This window comes from Eupeodes corollae, chromosome 2, assembly GCF_945859685.1.
Source record: "Eupeodes corollae chromosome 2, idEupCoro1.1, whole genome shotgun sequence".
Lineage (NCBI taxonomy): Eukaryota > Metazoa > Arthropoda > Insecta > Diptera > Syrphidae > Eupeodes > Eupeodes corollae.
The window spans coordinates 32144167-32167134 of NC_079148.1; the positions used below are offsets into that span (position 1 = coordinate 32144167).

Genomic DNA, 22968 nt, shown 5'->3' on the forward strand with positions numbered 1-22968 from the left:
TAGAGATAATAAAATCGAAAGATGCCGAAAGGTTTTTCACAAAAATTTAATAATTGTTTCTTTTTTATACTATAACAATTGAAAAAAAAGAGGCTGGGATGCGACCCACACTGATAACTTCCCATCTTGTCTGTCGATTTGTTTTGCTTAAAAGGTTTGTAGGTTTTCGGGTTTTCTTAAAAAGTTGTTAGTTGAATTATTCTTAAAAAATTTTAAAATGACCAACAATGTTGTTCATATAAGGAAATAGTGAAGTTTGAAAATCTAATTTTGTTAAATAGATTTTTAGTCGAAAAATGTTGTTTACCAATTTCTTAAATTTTTACAAATTGTAAGAAGAGAACCGAAAATCAATTTTTAGAAAATTTCCGTATAATTTATTGTAGATTTATATTTATATAAAAAAACGGACCATTGGATTTTTATAAAAAAAACTAGTGAATATTGAAAACAATATTTTTTGTGAAATAAAACAAGTTTAAAGACAATTTTTTTGTTTAGATTTTTATTTTTTGTACAAAAACTGTCAATTTGATTTTTCTCAAAATGTTTCCAAATGTTGAAAACAATATTTCTCATAAGTTGAAATTAGTTGAAAGCCATAGTTTTGAAAAGATATTTGAGTCGAAAATTAATTTTTACCAACTTTTGTTATATTATCTTTTAAGTTTTTAATTTTTGTAAAAATAAACTGTCAATTCGATTTCTCTCAAAATTTTACCAGATGTTAAAAACGTTATTTTGTGTTTCAAAATTTTCGGGATGGTAAATTTTGTTTGTTCAGTTTTTTAATTTAAAATAAAAAAGGTTAATTGGATTTTTTTAAAAATATGTTATTGTTTGGTATCACGTTACAATATATTATATACAATTTAATTCAAGTCTCTAGCGTTTTTGGTTCGTAAGATATTAAGGGTTTACCAACATTTTCACCTTTTTTTAAACTGCTATGGTAAAATATCGCCCACGCAATTTTCTTGAGAGCCCTTTCTGCATCTTTCTGCCTTTTTATCTACATAACAACATTTATTTGAAGTTGATATCTCTTCTGGTTCTTAAGCTATGGACAACGAAAAAAACATCGCGATCGTACGGACGTACTGACGTACGTGGAAGTTAAGAAGGTAAAAACTTGGGTTAACCCCTAAAATCTCATAAACCAATAACGCTATCCACTTCAAATAAATTGTATGTTATATAATTTAAAGTAATACGAAGTTAGTATAATTAATTAATGTTTTTTTCACCATTTTACAAACAAAACAAATAATTTTACCACCAAAAGAATTGTTTGCAACGTAGAATAACGTTTTTGACATTTTGAGAAAAACAGATCTGATACTCTTTTTTAAAATATACAAACTTAAACAAAAATTACTAAAAGTTAGTAAAAATTGATTTTCGACTCAAATATTTTAGCAAAAAATGGAAGATATTGGCTTGAAACTATTTATACTTATCTGATAAAAATATTATTTTCAATATTCAGACTTTTTTTTATAACATTTATAAAATTTAAAATCTACACAAAATTGGTAAAAATTAATATTCGACTTTCGATATCTCTTGAATAATTGAAGGTATTGCTTTAAATAGATTTGATTATGTGCTTAATTTTGTTATTTACGTAAGATAATAGATTTTGAAATCAAACTTGTTTTTAGAAAAACTCAATTGACAATCTTTTTTACAAAACACAAAGACAACAAAATGCTGATATTATTTTGTAAAAGTTTTAGAATACTGACAGACGTGAACGGATGGGAAGTTGTCAGTGTAAGTCGCATCTTACCCCCTTTTTAAAATTAAAATTTAGTGGGATTCCTTGGACTTAGTGTAAGACATACACCCGAAAAGAGGTTTTCAAGTCAAGCAACATATTTTAAAAGCAATTAACAGAAAAAATATGAAAAACTCACTTTTAATTAATAAATTCAACAAACAGTTGAATTTTTAATCGGCTGAATATAATATGCGCAATAAAAATACCTCTCTTTTTTATTGACATACAGTGGACGTTCAATATAACGAATGCCCGATATAGCGAATTTGCGATATAACGAACGCTTTTGAAATTTACATTAACATCTCTAAATAACGAACGATGATAAAAATTTGCTATCCGATATAACGAACGCGTATTATATTGCCTTAAAATGATTTTTTTTCTTGCCATTGTGATCTGTGCATATATTTTTATGTCAACACATAAGTTTATTCTTGTACATACATATGTACGTGTGTGCGCCAAAGGTTCAAAACTGTAACAAGCTTTCTGTTTTTCGTTTAGTCTTCGCATCGCCTACTAAAACATTTTTGTTAGAATTCTTATTTTTTGGTTTGTCTATCGCTATGCAGTTTTGAATTTTATGTACGGTCTTACACACACATATTCAATGACACGACGGCAAGATAATGTTAGCAGTTAAATAGTGTTTTTGTTGTTTAAAGTCTCGTCTGGTTGAAACGCTCCGTAATAATTTTGTAGATTTAGTTTTGTGTACAAAATATTAAAATGATTACAAAATCTCAACGTACTCGGCTTTCATTAAAGAACAAAGTCAAAATTATTGATGAGTGCAACAAAGGCGTTTCACTTAAAGAAATTTCAATAAAATTCCGTGTGCCAAAATCAACAATCTGTGGGATTAAGAAAAGTCGCACAAAAATCTTGAAGAACCTGAACTTGACACACAATGGCTCTCTACAACGTAAATCTAATATCGGCTGTACAAATGGTTTCTTAGACAAAGAGAGAAACACATTCTCATAAGTGGTGCTATACTAAAGGCTAAGGCTAGTGTTATTCATCAAAATTTTTTTGAATGGAAAAGTCGATCGATATAACGAACGCTCTCGATATAGAGAATGACCTCGAACATTATATCATTCGTTATACTGGACGTCCACTGTATATTTTTAACTTTATGATAAGAAGCAACATTAAATTTTAAATTGTTGCATTATGTTCATATTTTGTGAGTCCCAAGAATTATCAACATGGGAAAAAAGTCGTTCAACATTAGGGGGTCAGACTTTTTTGCGATAAGGATGGATTTTTGGACTTTCTCAACTTATCCGATTACACAACGAAGAAAGTGTAAGTGATGTAGTTTGAATTAAGACAACACAATATGTTGTTTAACAGTATATCATGATTTTAGCTGTAGTTTCGCAGTAAAATTATGCAATAATAATTCTGTTCACGAAGTTCATTCATTTATGACGATGCTAGTCTTCCTTCATAACTTGAAACCTTGAACTTTTGGGGGATTCACAGACAACATCGTAGAATTCCTTTCAATAGTTGGTTATTTTTGAACTCGTAATATATTATATTATATATAAATATTTATTCTTTTCTGTCACTTAATAATGATAAGAAAAATAATAAATTAACCTCTTCGAATTAAAAGCAATGGGAATTCAAAATTCCGCTTTACCTATAAATACTCATTATTGTGTTGAAATTATGATCAGTTTGCAATTATCTTTCAACACGAAATACTAATAATGATCAAAAATTGTATTTTTGTTCTATCATTTCTTTTTATTACTACGAGTTTTCTAGCAGATGGAAAAGAATTCTCCAAATGTGAACTTGCTCGTGAATTGGTTAGATTATGGGAATTCCTAGGAGTGATCTTCCCGATTGGGTGTGTTTAGTCCGTTATGAAAGTAATTTCAAAACCACTGCAACCAATACGAACAAAAATAAGACCAAGGATTGGGGAATATTTCAAATCAATGATCGTTGGTGGTGTAAGCCAGATGATGGACGTCAATCACACAATGGCTGCAACATAAACTGTAGCAGCCTTTTGAAGGATGACATAACTGCAGCTGTGAATTGTGCTAAAAGAGTCAAAAAGGAACAAGGATTTAAGGCATGGTATGGTTGGAAATCACACTGTCAGACCACCAAAATAAGTGTTAATGAATGTTTTTGAGAATGAAATGTATTTCATATACCGTAGGAAATTCAAATGTAAAAAATAATAAAATTTAATGAGCGGAAAAAACACGTTTCTACTCATCTATGGGAAAAAAATTGTGTTTATTTTTATGAGCAATTAAAAACAACTCTTGCTAAGTGTTCATCAAATTGAACAATACAAATATTAAGTGGCATGTCTTATGCATGGTAAACACAATTAATTATGATTCATGGATGACTCTTAAGTGTGACAGTTCTTTATAAGACACTGTCCATACACTTTCATAAGTTCAATTGATGATCGCCTGCCATATTCTTATGTTCTTATCTTAGCAGCAAAAGACATTTGAACCTACAAAAATATTGTTTCTTTAAATAGACCCTTGAGAATAAATTAGCTGAGGGCTTGTGAATGATTTGTACAATTTATTTCACATGAGATAAGTATTTAGAAACTGAATGACATAAACCTGTCACATCATTGTTGGTCCAAATGAAGGTTTTATACAAAATATGACAGATGAACATTTTTTAATTGACAACTTGACAGATTTCTATTACATTTTCTATTATTTTGACAACTTTGTAAAGCTTTTGAAATTTATGTTGTGATTAGTTTTTGTATCATATTTTTTAGATCATAAAAGTATTGGCACACAAAAAAAGGGAACGAAATCTATTTGACTGATAAATGTTTTGTATTAAAACTTAAAAATGGCAAAATTTGTGTATTTATTAATAATTAATATTCAAAGAACAATGACGTTTTATGAATGGTTAAAAAATAGTTGTTAATTCTATTAATTTTGTTGTAGATTTGTGTTTTTTCAGCATGGATAATAAAATGTATGGTATATTTTCTATTTAACCTTATGCAGAATTGATTTTAAATGACCGACAGTTTTATTTTAATAACTCAAAAAATGTTTAAATCGAATATTTAAAAAAAAATATATCGCTCAAAGAATAACAACTGTTGTTGTTAACGAGATCTTAAGTCTAAAATAATTTGTTCTCAATTTTAGTAGCAGTTTTTGAAAATTCTATACAAATTTTAGTGAATGTCGAAAACAACAATTTCTGTTAACTGTAATTAGTTTGAAGCCAATATTTTTAAATTTGTAAATAGGTATTTGAATCTGAAATCAATTTTACAAGTTGTAGTAATGTTTTTTTCAGGTGTTTTTTGTAAAAAAATATTTTTGTAAAAAAGACATTATGCATTATTCGAGTGATATTTTGGTTTAACCGATATTTGCACTTATTTTTTCAAACTGTTATGTTAAATTTTCAATTTTTTGCGAGTCCTTTCTGCATCTTTCTGGTGAAGTCGATATTTCTTCTTGAGCTATTCACAACGAAAAAAGCTTCCCGAACGTTTGGACGTACGGTCATACGGACGTTCTCTCTAAAAACCTTGCAATCAGATTCTAGGGACTTTGAAACGTTAAGAAATTTCAACATTTTTAACTTTCTATAGGAAGTTATTGTAATGGGTCCGATTTGTCAAATTTGAAAATGTTGACATTTCTCGACGTTTCAAGGTCCCTAGAGTCAAAATAAAAGATTTTTAGAAAGATGTCTGTGCGTGCGTGTGTACGTACGTTCGTACGTTCGCGACGTTTTTTTCGTCTTCCATAGCTAAAGAACCAGAAGAGGTATCGAAATAAATTTTGTTATACAGATAATAAGGCCGAAAGATGCAGAAAGGGCTCTCAAGAAAATTGTGTGGGTGGTTTTTTTACCATAGCAGTTTGAAAAAAGGTGAAAATTTTGGTTTACGAACCAAAACCGCTACAGACTTAAATTAAATTTTATATAATAAATGAAATGAAAAGAAATCCATTAAACGGTTTTTTTACAAATAAAAAAAACTGAAAAAAAAATGTGTCACCTAAAATATGATTTCATCTCTAAAACAATTTTTTGCAACGAAGAATAATGTTTTTGATATCTGAAAAAAAATTTGAGAAAAATCGAATTGACAGTTTTTTTGACAAAAAATAAAAATCAGCAAAGAACATTACTCAAAGTTGGTAATAATTGAATATCGATTCAAATATCTTTTCAAAAACTTGAAATTTAGGCTTCAAACTTATTTAATCTTATACAAAATATTGTTTTCAAAATTCGGAAAAATGTTGAGAAAAATCGAATTGACAGTTTTTTTTACAAAAAATTAAAAACCGAAATAAAATTAACAAAAGTTGGTAAAAATGATTTTCGACTCAAATATCTTTTCAAAAATTTATGATAATAGCTTTTAACTAATATTTACTCATAAAAAATATTGTTTTTAACATTAGGACAAATTTTGAAAAAATCGAATTGACAGTTTTTTTACAAACAATAAAAACCTAAAAAAAAATGTATAAAAGTTGGTAAAAATTGATTTTCGACTCAAATATCTTTTCGAAAATTATAGATATTGGCTTAAAATTAATTTTATCTTTTAAAAAACATTGTTGTTAACATTCAGTAAAATTTTGAAAAAATCGAATTGACAGTTTTTGTACAAAAAATTAAAAAAAAAAATTAACAAAAGTTGGTAAAAATTGATATTCGACTCAAATAGCTTTTCAAAAAAAAAGATATGTTGGCTTCAAACTGATTTTATTTCACAGAAAATATTGTTTTCGATATTCAGTAATTTTTATATAAAAATCCAACAGTCCGTTTTTTTCATAAAAAATAAAATCTACAAAAAATAGTACGCAAATTTGGTAAAAATTGATACGAGTACATATAGACAAACTTTTAAGCAAGACAATCGACAGACGGGATGGGAAGTTATCAGTGTGGGTCGCATCCCAGCCTCTTTTTTAAATTATAATTAAAATTTCTTACATCTCTGTTTTAAAATCCACCCTTATGAAAAAACACCCTGTATAGACTGTGATTTGTTTACTTTTACCCAATAATACAGATAAAAGTGACCAGTGTGACCATTTGCCTCAGAATCATAAGAAATATCCTCTAATTCCATTCCTAATGGCAATTTCTTCTTAATTAGGCTTTAACGTGATTTAAAGTTATTATTTTAAAACAAATAAATAAGCTAATGCAAAAATGAAAATGTTTAAATATTTTTTTTAATTGCTTAGCATTCATTTGATTTTCTTATTGCTCTTCCGTAGAACTATACTCATGAAATTATGAAAACCAATACAACAACAGGTCAACATAAAATAGGTTAATTGTTGTGACCGCATTTTCTTCTTGTTTTTTTTTTTTTTTTTTTAAAGTACGAAACTCTAAACCGAAAATGTTTCAGAGCGTGACACAATTCATTAAGATAAAAGAATACAAAAAAAAATCGCTACAAGTATCCATAAAACGCAAGCACTGCAAAAAGCAATCAATGTCCATGAAAAATCAGATATCCATCCTGGATTATACCTTTTAACCTGAATAAACTATCCTAATACTAATACACAGAAGCACTCAGGAACGGATATCCGGTTCGCTTATATTCCTGACCTAGTTTTTTTTCCTTCTTCCTTAACAACCGCTAAAGGTATACCTCCATAGACACCATTAAAGCCATATATAAAATCTAAACAAAGTTGTAACTTTGTATAACCTATATCAGTTTATTGCTCTTTTAAAAAATAAAACAAAATCAATGGATCTAGGGTGCAGTATGAGTTCCTAGGAGTTACATGAGAAATCTGATTTTGTTTCAAACTAACATATAATAACGATATGACCGACCCAGAGCTCGGCCTCTCCGTCTGCCTTTGCCTTTGCAATATGGAAAAGCTTAGCTACTAACCACTTCGTGGAACTGCCAACTGCATGGTTGCCGTCATTATTTGCATGACATAGGTTCGGTGATCCCTTTCTGTTCCTTACGAACGTGTAATTAGGAGTTGTATAAATGTTATGGGAAGTTCTAAAAGGACTCTTCAGTGCAGAACTTAGTGTAATTGAAGTGTTTTATTTTTGTCGAGCTAAAAAAAATTGCATACACATTAGAACTATTAAAAAATCTAGAACTAGGACTTTTTAAACTCATGTGAAAGTAGGGAGGAATTTAGAACGCTAAAGCAAGGAAATTCATAACATTTTCAAGATAAGGTTATAATAGGTTAAATAATTAAGATTATTATCAAAAAGAGTTTATGAGAGTTAATGGACTCCTTAACACAATTTGGATAGAAGACCAATGAACCCATTTTACTTTGTGCTCAAGCAAGTTTATGCATAATGTTTTGTATACAATTTAAAACCATTCGGTTTTGTTCTATCATAAAAACAGCTTTAAGAATAATTGTAGCCTTTAAATAGATGTAATTGTAGATTATTGGCATTTACAGTATCAATGTTTCCTATTTCTTGGGAATCATTCAAATGATTTTGTGAAGCCAGTTGGTTAAGTTCCAGAACCTAAAATTAAAAGCTTTTAAAAATATATTTTAATTACCAAATTTGTAGTAGTACTTACGTTCCTGCTAGTCGATCTTTTCTCAAGCCAAGTTGCCAAATTCCCCAGAGGCTTCAAGACCAAAAAATATAGTATTTCTATTATTGATATAAAACTAAGACCAAGTAATCCAATAAGTCCGCCAGTTTTAGCTGCAATCAGAAACACACATTGTTATAAAATTCTTCAAGAAATATTACTTATTTACAAAGAAACTCGGTAACACCTCCATAGCTCGTCCTCATTAGACCAACAAAATCCGAAAATTTATAATAAAAATGCATCACAGCAATATTATCCTTTATGTATGTTGCATTCATTTTCTGTAACATTCGATTTTCAATCATATATCCACCGGAAGTTAGAGGAATAAGAAATTTTGTAGGATTATAAAAAAGATCAAAACATCCCTGCATACATTGATCTTTGCATATTTGTTGTCTTAATTTTTGACAAGGTAAATTCTTTAGACTACAAGCTGGCAAATAAGTCCAAGTTTTTGGCAAATAATAGCTTATGCAACCACAATATTTAGCTATGGTCTTAACTAAACATTCAATTTCACAATTGCGTCGGGAATAGGTTTTGAAGTATTTGAGTTTTCTTTCGTTTTTGAAGACACACTGACGTTTGTCTATACTGAGGCTACGCAAGTCGTGGCTGGCTTCGGAACGATCAACGGCTATACGAAAATTCATCTCTGATCCAGTTTCGACGTAAAGACCATTCTCACGAAGCGAAGGGATTTCCATCGGATTGTGAAGAAGTAACTGAACAATTAGAAACAAAAAATTAAGGAGACCTACAAACTTTAATATAGAAATTGTGTGTACCTACCTTGAATCCAGGCCCATTTCTTGATGTGCAGTAATAATCATCCACCTCAGCATTGACAACAATTGATAAACCCATACTTATACCGACTCCTTTGCAATTTGTTGAGTTAAATTAATATGGTATTAAGAAAAACTTATATTTAACTGATATTTTACCAAATGCAGCACGAGGATAAAAAAGTTTGGGTAGATTCTCCTGATATCCATCCTCTGGATCCCAATTGACACCAGCAGCTCCATCAAGTTGAATGAATCCCTCGAATTCTTGAAGTCTATTTTTATGTAAGATTTTGTATTGTTTATTTTATGATATTTTACTAAGACGTTTGTTTATAACAATTTTTGTATTAAAGATAAATTCCTTCGTGTTGGTTTGGCGAATTCAAATAATATAAACTTTATTTAGAGAAAAACTTAGAATGAAAATTAGAAATTATACAAAACAAACTTCGATTTGTTACAGTAAAATTATAGCAAAGTAGATATTCTAATACCGCCTCTTAATTTTATCAGTTATCAAATTAGTAACAAACAAACAAGATTATTAAAGCTATACATTCTAAAACTCAATAAATTAATATTTACAATTAAAAAAAAAAACAAATTTCGTTTAAATTAAAGTAGTTGGAAAAATTAGTTAATATAGTCAAATTAATTAAGATTTAAATTTAAGCGATGCTTTTGAAAAAGAATTTTTGCAAGACCCTTTGTCATTATATCAGCAACTTGATTGTTAGTAGAGATGTATTTGAGTTTGATTTCTTTATTTACAATAGATTCTCGAATGAAGTTGTATTTCACATCAATATGTTTCATTCTTTTATGATCACGTGATTCTTCAGCTACCTTGATGCACGCTTGATTGTCTTCAAATATTGTTGTTGGTGAATTGCAAGGATGTCCAATTTCTTTTAAAAGACAGCGCAACCATTTTGCCTCACAAATACATTTTGCTAATGCCAAATACTCAGCTTCAGTTGATGACAGGCTAAAAGTTGGTTGCTTTTGTGATAACCAACTTACTGTATTCCCAAAGACCTTGAATACATATCCCGATGTTGATTTGCGATCGTTCTTATCACCAGCCCAGTCAGAATCGGCGTATCCAGTCAAAATATCAGCCTCAGAATCACGACGATAAACCATTTTCATATCAGATGTTCCCTGTATGTACCTTAAAATACGTTTTGCATACATGAAGTGTTCATCTGTAAAGCAGTTTTGAAATCTACTAAAATAGTTTGTCGATGCACATAAATCTGGTCGAGTTGTTTGAGTAGCATATGTTAAGCATCCAATGAGTTCTCTATATGGCTGACTAGATAAATTATTGCCATCATCATTCTGCAAATGTAATCCATTTTCGATTGGTGTTGCAGCCGTTTTGCAGTTATTCATATCAAATTTCTTCAAAATATTTTTCAAGTAATTTGACTGGCTTAATTGAATTGAATAATGATTTAAATTTCTTTCAATAGAAATTCCAAGAAACGAATTGATTTTACCAAGATCCGTCATCTCAAATTCTTTTGACAATTCAGTTTTAATTACATTTATCATTTTTGTACTGTTTGAAATTATTGCTAAATCGTCGACGTATAAGAGTATGTAACAGAAAATACCATTTTCAATTTTCATGTACAAACATTGATCTGATTGACAACGATTAAAACCAATTTTAAGAATGAATTGATTAAAGCGCTCATTCCACATCCGTGATGCTTGCTTTAACCCATAAAGCGATTTGTTTAATTTGCAAACCATAGATTTTTCTTTCACAAATCCTTCTGGTTGTGTCATGTAGATGTCTTCCTTTAAATTTCCATTTAGAAAAGCACATTTAACGTCCATCTGATGTATATCGTATCCAAAATGGTTAGCAATGGACAATAAAATACGGAAGGTGGTCAATTTGGCTGTTGGTGAATATGTTTCGTTGTAATCGAAACCTTTTTCCTGTGTGAACCCACGAGCAACAAGTCTGGCTTTATACTTGTCGATGTCACCATTTGACTTATATTTCAACTTGAAAACCCATTTACAAGTGACAGCCTTTCGACCAGTGGGTAACTTACACAAAGACCAAGTACGATTCTTCAACAACGAATAATATTCATCATTAATAGCCTTTTCCCATTTTGGCCAATCAACACGCTTCCTTGCATCATTCATCGTGACCGGATCATTCTGTACAAATTCCTCAGCAGAAAGTGCAAAGTTTGCAGACCATGCAGCACATCCATATCGATCTGGTTTATTTTTCTCACGAACACTGCGACGCAAATCATTGTTGTTATCAGCACTATTTGAAGCACTGTGGACATTGTCACTGATGTTACCGATGCTTTCCAAATTTGCACCGTGGATTTCTTGTTCACATTTTTCATCGATGTCATAATTAGCTACCTCTGAATCAAATATGTTGATATAATTCAAACGATCAAAAATTGATTTTTCATTGAACGTCACATTACGACCCATGACAAGCTTGTCACCTTCGATGTCCCAAAGACGATACATCTGTGAAGACGCACCATATCCAAGCATGTAACATTTAAGTGATTTTGCATCTAACTTCGTACGATTTTCTGTTGGTACATAGTTGTAACAAATCGACCCAAAAACACGAAGATGAGATAAATCTGGCTTTTTACCATACCAAATTTCAGCGGGTGTTTTATTTGCAAATTGTTTGCCAACAGCACTAGTTGGTGAGCGATTTTTAACATAATTTGCATGTAAAACTGCTTCGCTCCAAAATCGACGACTCAATCCACTCGACAAAAGAATAGTCCTTGCTTTTTCAACTACTGTGCGATTGAAACGTTCAGATACCGCATTCATTTCCGGATTGTATGGCACGGTGTAATTCAGTCGAATACCTTTATTGACACAAAAAGATTTAAATTCGTTTGAGCAATACTCACCGCCATTATCCAAATGCAATTTCGAAATTTTTAGCCCATGTTGTGCTTCAGCCATAGAAACGTATTGTTGAAATTTTTCGAAAACTTCACTTCTCTTCTTCATGAAATATACCATGGATGCACGTGAAAAATCATCAGTAAAAGCAACGAAGAATCTGGAACCATCATGTGCCACTTCATTCATTGGACCGCTGACATCTGTATGGATGAGCTCCAAAATACGTTCAGATCGGATTTCCTTTCGTGGTATGGTAAACGCGTCTGTTTACCAAGCACACACGATTCACAAAATTTGTCAGCACTATTTATACCTAATTCTAACAATCCAGTTGCCATGTTTTGATTCACCATCTTCTTCATATCATTAACATTCAAATGAGCTAAACGAAAATGCCATAACGTTTGCGAAGCTTTGCTCAATTTTTCCGCACCAGCAATTCCAGCATACACACTTCGTTCAACATAAAAAGTGACTTGGTACAGTTGACCATTTCGACGAGCGGCGAACATATTTTGACCATTTTTGGAGATAAGGGCATCAACACCATTAAAGGTGATCTTGTAGCCTTTGTCAGTTAATTGACGAATTGACATCAAATTACATTTTAGATTCTTAACAAACAAGACGTTTTGAATAGTTTTTGTTGAATTATCTCCATTAAAGAAAGTCTTGACCGAAATGTCGCCTTGCTGCTTTGCTACCAAGGAATCACCTGCTTTTGCTGTTGAAATATTTATTGGCTCGATTGTATGTATATTGTTGAAAAAAACTTTATTATTAACAATATGATGGGTAGCACCCGAATCAAGAACAAAATTAATTTCTTCAAAGCCCTCATTACTATTTCTTGACGATTCACTTATACAGCTAGACGCAATTTCATTGTTGTTCACTATCGCCTTTCTCTTTGATAACATTTGTTCTTCACAAAGTAAGAATTCAGGATCTTCATTTTTTCTTGCACAATTTGCACCTGCAGTTTTCTTACCATACGAATCAATTTTCTTCGACAAATTAACTTTACATTTCGATTTGATGTGGCCTGGCTTTTTGCATCTGTGACAAATTATTTTCGAACGATCTGCTTGCATAGCCATTGAGTCGCTTGATTTTATGGTACGCCTACAACTACTAGCTGCACGCTTTCCACATTCATCCAAAAGACGACTTTTAACGAATTCAATCGTTAATTTAGTTGTATCCATCGTTTCCAGTGCGGTAATTAAGCCATCAAAAGATTTTGGTAAAGTTAAAATCAAATGACATACCACATCCAGCTCTTCTAATGTTGCACCAATCGATTTCAACTCACGCACTACATGATCAAACTGAAGAAAATATTCATTGATTTCATCTCCATCTTTGTATCGCATCGTCAATAATTCTTTGCGCAGAAGTAATTGGCCAGCAACACTCTTGCGTTCAAATACACCAATCAATGTATCATATATTTCCTTTGCGAAAATTTTGTCTTTGATATATTCCAATTGAGAATCACCAACACATTGAACTAAGATGGATTTGCATTTCTTCTCTTCAGATTTCAACGATTCTTTGGCCTTGATACTATTTTCATTAGCAGGAACATCCTCCAACAACGATTGCAATGTATTTGCTAGAAACTTCTCCAAACCTTTTTCTTCCAGCAAAATTTGAATTCGGTATTTCCAGTTAGAAAAATTCGTCCCATCAAATGGCTTCAGTTTTTGTACATTATTTTCCATATTGTTTTATAATAAAGAAACACCGATTCAATGCGCCCAATTCAATAAACGCGTGCGATTTTTATTTAAATAAAATCTTCCTTTAACGCAAACAAAAATTAAAATTTTTTTTTATTGAATTTTCTCCTGGGCCCATAACCTGTTGGTTTGGCGAATTCAAATAATATAAACTTTATTTAGAGAAAAACTTAGAATGAAAATTAGAAATTATACAAAACAAACTTCGATTTGTTACAGTAAAATTATAGCAAAGTAGATATTCTAATACTTCGAACGATTAGCAAAAAATCCTTCATTTTTTTCTCATCTTATACCATCTATCATGAAACACAATTGATATAAGATCCTGGTAAGTAAATTGTATACAATCTATAACAATTTAACTTTTTTTTCATGTTGCTAAATAAAATTGTTTTTCTTTATTGGCATAAAATTAAAGCTTCACAATTTTTAACTTTAATAAAAAGGGCCTCCCTTTATTGTGAATGGTAAAAATTGTTATTAATATACCAGTCAATTTTATATTACATTTTTTTGAATAATTGTCTTAAGTAGGTAACAATCTAAAACCTAATATTTCTACAATTGGTTTTACTGAAATATTTCTACAAATGGTTTTATGATAGGTATAAACTAGTCTAACTTAAAAAAATATTGAACTTACTTTCTATAGATAAAAGATGGATGCATAGAATTGAAAACACAACACAGTCCTGCATCAGTTAGTATTGGTCTAAATATGTCAGCACAATTTTTAACAACCGTACCAAATTTACATGACAGCAAGAGTTTATCACACGGTTGAGCAGTCTTAAAATATTTTAAAAGACGATTATGTCAAAATAAAACAAAGTCTTATAATTTAATAAGTCATTCTCACTTCTACAATAAATTTTTGAAATAATGATCTATTTCGAATTTCTTCCAAATCATCAATTGAGTCGAATTGTTCACTTGATCCCAAGCAAAGTGTTTGAACCATTGAATATTCTACGGAATTTCTAAAAATCATCATAATTTCAAATAAGAAGACAACAAAAACTAACACAAATTTAAACAAACCTTGATATATTTTCAACTTTGCTTGATCGAGCTTTATTAACATTACAAATTGTCACAGCTGGAAAAGGGAACTTATGTATTAAAATAGGACTTGCCTTAAGGCCCACTATAAATGGTGTACTTTGCCATGTGGCATAGATATCCGTGAGAAGAAAAACCACATAGATAAAGACGGTAACAAAAGATGCCAAGAAAAATAATCTTCAAAGAAATAGTTTAAAAATATTATTTTAAAATACTTTACTTTGTAAAATACCTTTCACAAAGTGAAAGTCCTTGGTCTCCCATATATTTGAAACCATGAAGAGCACTATTTTGAGTAAGATTGGTAATGGTAGTGACGAGAGCTCTTCGGACTCTTATAAATGTAAAATTAACTTTTGACAGAAATGTTTCCATTATAAGTATAGACAAATTTATTCGAAACACAAGAAGGTTCTGAGTTCTATTCGAAACATTAAACTTCATTAAGTCTAAAGATAAGAAAGCTATCCTTGAAATGTTTTGGTTGGTTTTATTTTTAGCTTTAAATAAATTCTTACATTACAAACCAATTAGAACTAAATTGCGTTCATTTAATTGCACAGTTTTGAGGACCATTATTACCTGACATTTCAAAAACAATTATTGGAAAAAATCAGCTCTTATCCTTTGGTTAATTTCAATTTTTGTAATGTATCTAAGTTAAAGGGAAAACTATAAAAGGTGTTAAGGTCATACTCATACAATTTTAAATATGTGATATACTGAAATAAAGCAGACTAAATTATAACATTGGATGCACTACAGGTTAATGGCGAACTTATGTTAAAATATTAAAATTTGTTTAATTTAAAATGTAGGAAAAAGTTTGTTTTTATTTTAAGGAATTGTGAAATTTTATGTTGTTAAAGCATACGCTTTCTTCTGTTGAGATATTTAATATAGATTTATTTAATTTCGAAAATGTCAAATTATTTAAAAAAATGTATTTAAATTAATATTTATAAAGTTAAGTTATTTTTTGTTTTAATTTTCGATTTGATATGTGATTTCCAAACATCAAACAAGTGTGTGAAGAGGAAAGTATGACCGTTGACTGGTCAAATAGATAAGTTAAGTATACCCAATCTACAAAACGTGCAGATGGTTAACAACTTATCCAAGCTTTTCCAGACTTGTGCAGGGTCCAGGCAAGTAGATGCGCTATCATGTGATTTCTTCAACATATTCCTGAAGCAAATAGTGTGTAGGATTGGTGTTAACCTATCACTAGCACTATCTTTAACAGGTGTTCACAATTAAGTTGCTATGCAGACGACATCGACATTATCGCCCGCTAAAAGGGAACTTCTCTAGAAGCATTTACAGCTATTGATGAACCGGCGAAACGTGTTGGTCTTGAAGTGAATAGTAGCAATAGCAACAATTCTGAGGTAGTCAAGGGAACACCTCGGAACAAATATCAATTCGTCTAAAGGCACCTTAGTGGAAATTTGATGAAATACAACGACATAACTATTATAATAGTTTAACTTTTAACATTTTAACATGTTTTATATTTGTTTAACGATTTTAAAAATGTTGTTTTCGTTGAAATAGTTTAAACTAAAAAAAATGATAAGGGTTTGAACAAAATTTCAATATCAGCAGTTAAGAAGATCCTATTACATTGTCAAATTGCCTTAAACTCAAGAAAATTCAAAAATAACATTATGTAAGAGATTCTCCTTTTTGTGAACTTTGTTTGGTTAACTCAAAAAAATGCCAGGCTGTCCAAATGTGAATTTATTTTAACGTTTCCCGATTTCTATTCAGGATACAGAATATTTAAAATTCAAGGTAAAATAAATATACAAAAATATGAAAATCAAAATACGAACAAATATAATGAATATTAATTTGCTTAAGTTTTGTAGACTAATTGAGAAACTAACAAAACTTGAGAAAGTTTAATATTTTGGGGAGTTGATAATGATTTCTGCGCTTTTTAATGTTGATTCCCAGTTGAAACTGCCTCTCAGTGTTGACCGCTTCCCTTAACTATAAAAAAGTGACCTGAAACAAATTTTGAAATTCTCGGTTTGGTTTAGGAAAAATTTAATTTTAATTTTGCAGCGGTGTGTGAGACGTGACAGGAAGGCAAACGTGTGGAAAATGCGGAACATGCTGCAGGGAGAGGGGACGCAAGGGAGCTGTATAAAACCACTAAGGACATTGTCGGACAGCGTATTAGCACTAACCCAAACCATCCCGTGTTATATTTGAACGGCAACCTTTTAGAGACGATAGAAGATCGTCACTTTTGTGCGCTGGTAAATGATGACCACATTGCAGAATTGAATCCACAATTGAACAACATGCGCAGATCTTCTAAGGGTATTGACACCAGTCCCTGAACAAGTGCAGAGATAAGTAATGCGATACATCCTATAAAGAAAAAACAGCTGGACTTGATGGTATTCTCGTAAAATTCGTAAAAGCAGACCCTCAACACCTTGCGAATTATACTCGAACAATTATCTGAGTACCAATCACCGCTGTACCTAATGGTTGTAGATTTTGAGAAATCATTTCATCCCGTCGATCGTGAATGCATCTGGAGATCGCTTATTGCGTGAGGAACCCCTGAGAAAATTGTCGTTGTTATTAAAGAATCGTCCAACAACGCAAGGTGTTTGATTTGCACAATGGAAAACTTTCCGACTCCTTCGATATGCGTCAAGGAGTGAGACAAGGAGATGACTTGTCACCAATTCTGTTTTTACTGGCGATTGACGATTTGATGACACACGGTATCCAATGGAGTCTGTTTGACAAGCTAAGCCACATAGATTATATGTCTCATGGCACACAACACGGCAGGCTTAAATCAGATATGTAATTCGCTTCAATTGAATGGAGAGGTGGCTGGCTTAACGATTAACACAAATAAGACCAAAGTAATGAACACGGGCCAAAGCATACAAGTTATTCTAAGGCAGGGGACCATAGAGGAAGTTGATCAGTTTAATTATCTAGGAAGTTTTATAGCTCTCGATGGCGGAACGGACCTGGATGTTAACAGTAGAATAAACAAAGTCCGTAGTGCATTTGGAATCCTTTCTCCTGCGTGGAACTCTACGAAAATATCGCTACGCACCAAGTTGAAACTCTTCAAATCCAACGTCAAATCAGTGCTGTAATATGATTCTGAAACATGGAAATGCTCTGCCAACATCTCGAGCAGACTACAAGCTTTCGTTAACCATTGTCTGCGCTCTATTCTGTAGATCCGGTGGCCGAACCATATCTAACGTTGAGAATAGGACTGGACAGACAAAATTGGACGTATTGGATAGGCCATGAGGAAACCTGACGACAATATAGCAAAACAATCCGTCCAATGGAATCCCCAGGGTAATAGACGTGTGGAAACACCAAAGACAACTTGGAGGACATCAGTTTTGAAAGAGGCTCGGACTCAGGGTATTCAATCGTGGCCACAGCTGAGGTCAGTTGCGGTGAATCGGGACAGGTGGATCTTGTTGCTGCCCTTTGCTCCAGGAGGAGGTAAACATACTAGTTGCAAGGAGATTTTGAGCAATTTTACATCATTTTTAACGAAAATGCACAAAATAGGGAATAAATTACATGTTGTTTTTAAATTTTTTTTTATTTTTCTATACTTTTTGATATGAGAGCTAGACACATTGGTGCAAAATTTTAGACGATTTAGTACGATGTTAAATCATTTTTAGTATGATACTAGGTTAAAAAAAGGATTTTGATAATTTTAAAAGAGTTTAGTGTCGTACTATGTTCTTAACATTTTACTAAAGTTAAAATCACCAAATGGCTACTTTATCTTTTTAGTATCGTAATAAATCTGTATGACATATGTCATTTTTCTCAAATGTGACAAAGTTTTTTAAAATTGATAAATTGTGAATATATCTTTCGCAGACATTCAATAATTTAATGCACATTTCATTTAAACTTTTTTACTAAAAAATAATTCTTTTACCTGGAAAAATAATTTTTTAATATTATTCGGTGTTAATATCCAATATAGTTGCAACGAACTTAAACTTTAACGCAAATAAACCACGGCGAGTTATGAAAACAAAATTAATGAAAAAAGAAAATACAAATTCAATGTTGTCACTTTGACATTTGCAAAAATATTAAGGTATGTTTGTTTTGTTTGCTCCACAATCTGTCATTATTTAGATGTGTTAATGTTTTTTTTTTTAATAAAATGGTTTTAGCATGATACTAGTTAGCAAAACCATAAAAAGTGTTTAAAATTATTGAAAAGTTAGTAAATTGTTAACTAGTATCGTGCTAAGGCCTTAATAATAGTTGTTTAAAAGTTTGCGCCATTATAATATCTAAATGCCTAAACACCTAAACAAAAAATACCCAACTTTTTGTTAATATCTTAACGATTATTATTTTCCTATGTTTTCACTTATTTTGTTTTAGATTTCTTGCCAATGTGATATTTAATACCTTTACATCATGAAATTGGTTCCGTTTTCTGACAAATTATGAATTTAACAAGCATATTTTAACCAATTCTTAAAAAAAAATCCAAAATCAATTTATTTAATTTTTAATGTTGCTATAAGCGTTTATTTAATTTATTGTTGCAAACAAAAACTCAACCTTTTATTTTTAAATACCGATTCCATATATTTTTTTAATTAATCGAAGCTTGATTATAAAGTTTTTCTCTGACATTTTTAGTATAAAGAAAAGCTAAATGATCAAAATTTTCAACTGGAACAACATACAATCCAGCCAAAGTTGAATTAGGAAGTTGTTCTATTAATCTATCGAAATCAATTCTTGAAACGAACTTATCACTTTTGCCATAGTATAGAAAAACAGGCCCCTTAATATTCTTCAACTCATAATTAGGAGGGCTAAAAGATCCATATTTGATTAAATTCCTTGCAAAACCATAATCGAACTGTCGAAAATAACCAGATTTAAATTCTTGGAAAAAGTGAAGATATTGATTTGCTGATAGTGATGTTGGAGTTGTGGCCATAATATCAGGAATTAAGTCCTTAAAAAAAGACGAAAAAAAAGTTGATAAAATTAAAAACTTCAATTAAAATAAATAAAAACTTACATAATCAACAGTGTCTTCATTGAATTCAGTCGAGAGGAATAGTGAATTTTCACACAAAATCTTTGCTTGTTCAGGTAATGAGCCATTGCACATTAGGGCCTTAAGAACAAGTGCAGTCTCCTTGCTGGGCTTAAATTCAAAACTTCCAAGAACCTCCCTGAGTGCATTTGGCTGGCCCACGAGTGGAGCAACAAGATTTAAAAATGCATTCTTGGCATTATTTATGTAAGCCACTGGAGCCATTAAGTGAGCTGATTTAAAACGATCATTCCATTCGGGCATCATTGAATTTAAAACCAAATAGTTTGTTGTTCCCTGAGAATGACCAAAATAACGAACTTGTTTTTGTCCTGTAACTTCAGTTATGTAATCGATCATGGCTGGCAAATCCAATATGGATATTTCATGCCACGTGAAATTCCAAAACTCCAAGGATTTGGGGCTGTATATTTTGTGTGCCTTGGAATATTTGTTGCCACGAGCATTTCCTATCCAAACATCAAAGCCCTTTTCGCAGAGTAAGAAGGCTAAGGAAGCATTTGGTCCGCTAACAACGAAATCACTTGATGAAATTCCCAAACCGTGCATCAGAAAAGCAACTTCATGAGAGCTGTCGGAGCATGGTAGTCGATGAAGACCTAAATAGTAACCGTCCTTGGTTTCAACAGTATGGTTCTCAAACGGATATCCATACCTTCTCACCAAGAGTTCCTGACATACGAAAAGAAATAAAAAATAATAAAATTAACGAAGAATTTTATGGAAAAGGTGAATTTTAATGATTGTTGCTATTGTTTTTCAATACACACAGTTTTGAAACTTCAGACGATGTTGCTTCGACTTAAGAAGCAACTCTATTGACTTATTGCGTCTGTCTGACATCATATGGTTTTCAAACGCAGTACTTATCTTACATGCAAAATTGTGAGCTTATGACTTTGGATCCTAATGAAGTGGGCTAACAAAAATTACAACTGATTTAACCCAAATAAAGTAGTTTAAAAGTGTATCGAGGTTTTTTGCCTCACTGTACTAAGAATATCTTACCCCCTTGGGGTAGAAATAAATTTAATATTTAATTAGGTTTGGTTGCAGTTTAAATGACAGCAGTCAATGACAATTGTGATAACATACAAATATAAATTATGTGTGTCTTTTATCTTTACCGATTATGGCAGAATAAAAAATTAGAAAAAATAATTAATTTTGTTTACACAGATTATTTTCATGACTCTCGTTCAAAAAATGTTTGCTTTTTTGTTTATTTAAATTGTGTTCTATTTTATTTTTATTTAACTTAAGAACGAAGAAGAAAAATATTTTTCTATGAATTAATTTGGTGGCACATTTTTTTTATTGTTTTTTATGACACCTTATTAAAAATTATTATCTAAAATTAAACACATTTACTTTAAAAGATAGTCCTATGGTGGTTGCTATCCATAAAAATATATCAACCTTTTGAATTTTGAGAAATTGGGAGGAACTTTTTTAGGATCATACAATTGACAACTTTGTTTTTTTTTTTTAAACACGTAAATATATAAAAACAACTGAAAACTGGTCGAAATGGTTTTTTTGTTAAATGTTTGTATGTTTTGTACAAATTTTAGAGATATCGACTTTCGGGCATGAATTGGAAGGTGAACAAAATCCTTTTTCTTAATTCATTTGGAGTTGGTAAATCGAAAGAATTTTGCTTTCCTTTACAAATTTACAAATTAATTTAAAGTAGTAAACAAAATTCTAAGCCTCTTGTAATGCGAAATTCGAAATTGGTAGGTTAAATTTTTAATTGAAGTCTGACACCATAAAAATAAAGATTATGGCAGAGGGTTGTTTTAAAACTATCTTTAGATTCATAAGATTTCTTCACAAATTTTGCACAACCATATTTTTTTCATTTTCACTCTATCCCGGAACAAATTAAACGGCGGCGTTAAAATACCAATTTCGATCCAATTTTCACAATAAGAACATAAATATCTGCACAAAGGAATACAAAGGTAAAGTCTATATTTATTCAAATGGCTTAATGTAACTACACATTTTTCAATCTCTGAAGATTTGAGATATATTTTTTTTAAAGTAAAAATTAAAACACTCTTAGCAAATAAAATTACAAATATTTGTATCCTTACCGTTGTTACAGAATCGATGTCTGAGAAGTTAGAAGACCGCCCTTGACTAGGGGTAGTAATATTACCAAAACCAACCAAAGAACGTTCATGATGGCAATGGCGATCAAGAACGCGTACCTACTAAGTATCTCAAAATTTTAAAAAAGTTTGCTTTATATACTTTGGGGGGTATATTTTTTCTTAAAATTATTAACCATCTTTTGTTTATTTTGTTTATTTGAAATAAATGGAACTGCCAAATTAAAATTTAGTTATATTTTTGTTAGAAAAAAAGAATGTAATTCTATATTTTTGCTATAACTGTCATTCGTCGCTTATATTTAAAATAAGAGACCCACTATTAAAGGAGGGCAATGCAAGATTTATAAGGAATGTATTTATTAAGCCATTTAATTCTTTTTATATTTAAGCGTTCAGAAAGGCATTCAATGATATTTAAAAGTAAGTAACAACAAGGGTAATCAGATTTTATTTTTTTGGTTACCATCTGAAAACCCTTATAAAGTTAAATAAATTTCAAATCAAATTTATTGGAATGAAAGATTGTATTTGTAATCTGGAATTATTTTTTATAAAGGGTGGTTACATTTTAAAAATCGATGTTGAATGTGAATCGCACCTTAACGTCAAGTATTTTTCTGTTTTCATTTAACATTTTTCAATTCGAACCATGGACCGATACACAATCGTCAATGGTCAGAACAGTGGCAAAAATGGGAACAGTGGATGATCAATTTCAATCCTCTTCAGTAACGATGAACCTTTTCATCTCAGTGGATTCGTCACGTGGTGGAAATGCCAGCAACAATTTAA

At 30.9% G+C, this 22968-nt stretch overlaps 2 protein-coding genes across 2 annotated transcripts; one reads left to right on the forward strand and one right to left on the reverse strand.

The window, feature by feature from the left end:
• Positions 1 to 3623: 3623 nt before the first annotated feature.
• Positions 3624 to 3950, forward strand: LOC129944827 (lysozyme c-1-like). The gene has a single exon (XM_056054488.1). It carries the CDS (start codon positions 3624 to 3626, stop codon positions 3948 to 3950), a length of 327 nt encoding a protein of 108 aa, XP_055910463.1.
• A 15626-nt stretch (positions 3951 to 19576) lies between these two features.
• Positions 19577 to 22271, reverse strand: LOC129944828 (lipase 3-like). The gene is made up of 3 exons (XM_056054489.1): positions 22156 to 22271; positions 20015 to 20725; positions 19577 to 19948 (listed from the first exon to the last, which is right to left on the reverse strand). Exons 2-3 carry the CDS (start codon positions 20600 to 20602, stop codon positions 19577 to 19579), a joined length of 960 nt encoding a protein of 319 aa, XP_055910464.1. The 5' UTR covers positions 20603 to 20725; positions 22156 to 22271.
• Positions 22272 to 22968: the final 697 nt, after the last annotated feature.

Bases quoted from the DNA above. Each gene is read 5' to 3' on its own strand.
- LOC129944828 (XM_056054489.1), bottom strand. From the start codon at position 20,602: ATGCACGGTTTGGGAATTTCATCAAGTGATTTCGTTGTTAGCGGACCA. The intron at 19,949-20,014 runs GTAAGTTTTTAT...TCTTTTTTTAAG, and splicing joins ATGAAGACACTGTTGATTAT to GACTTAATTCCTGATATTAT.
- LOC129944827 (XM_056054488.1), top strand. From the start codon at position 3,624: ATGGGAATTCCTAGGAGTGATCTTCCCGATTGGGTGTGTTTAGTCCGT.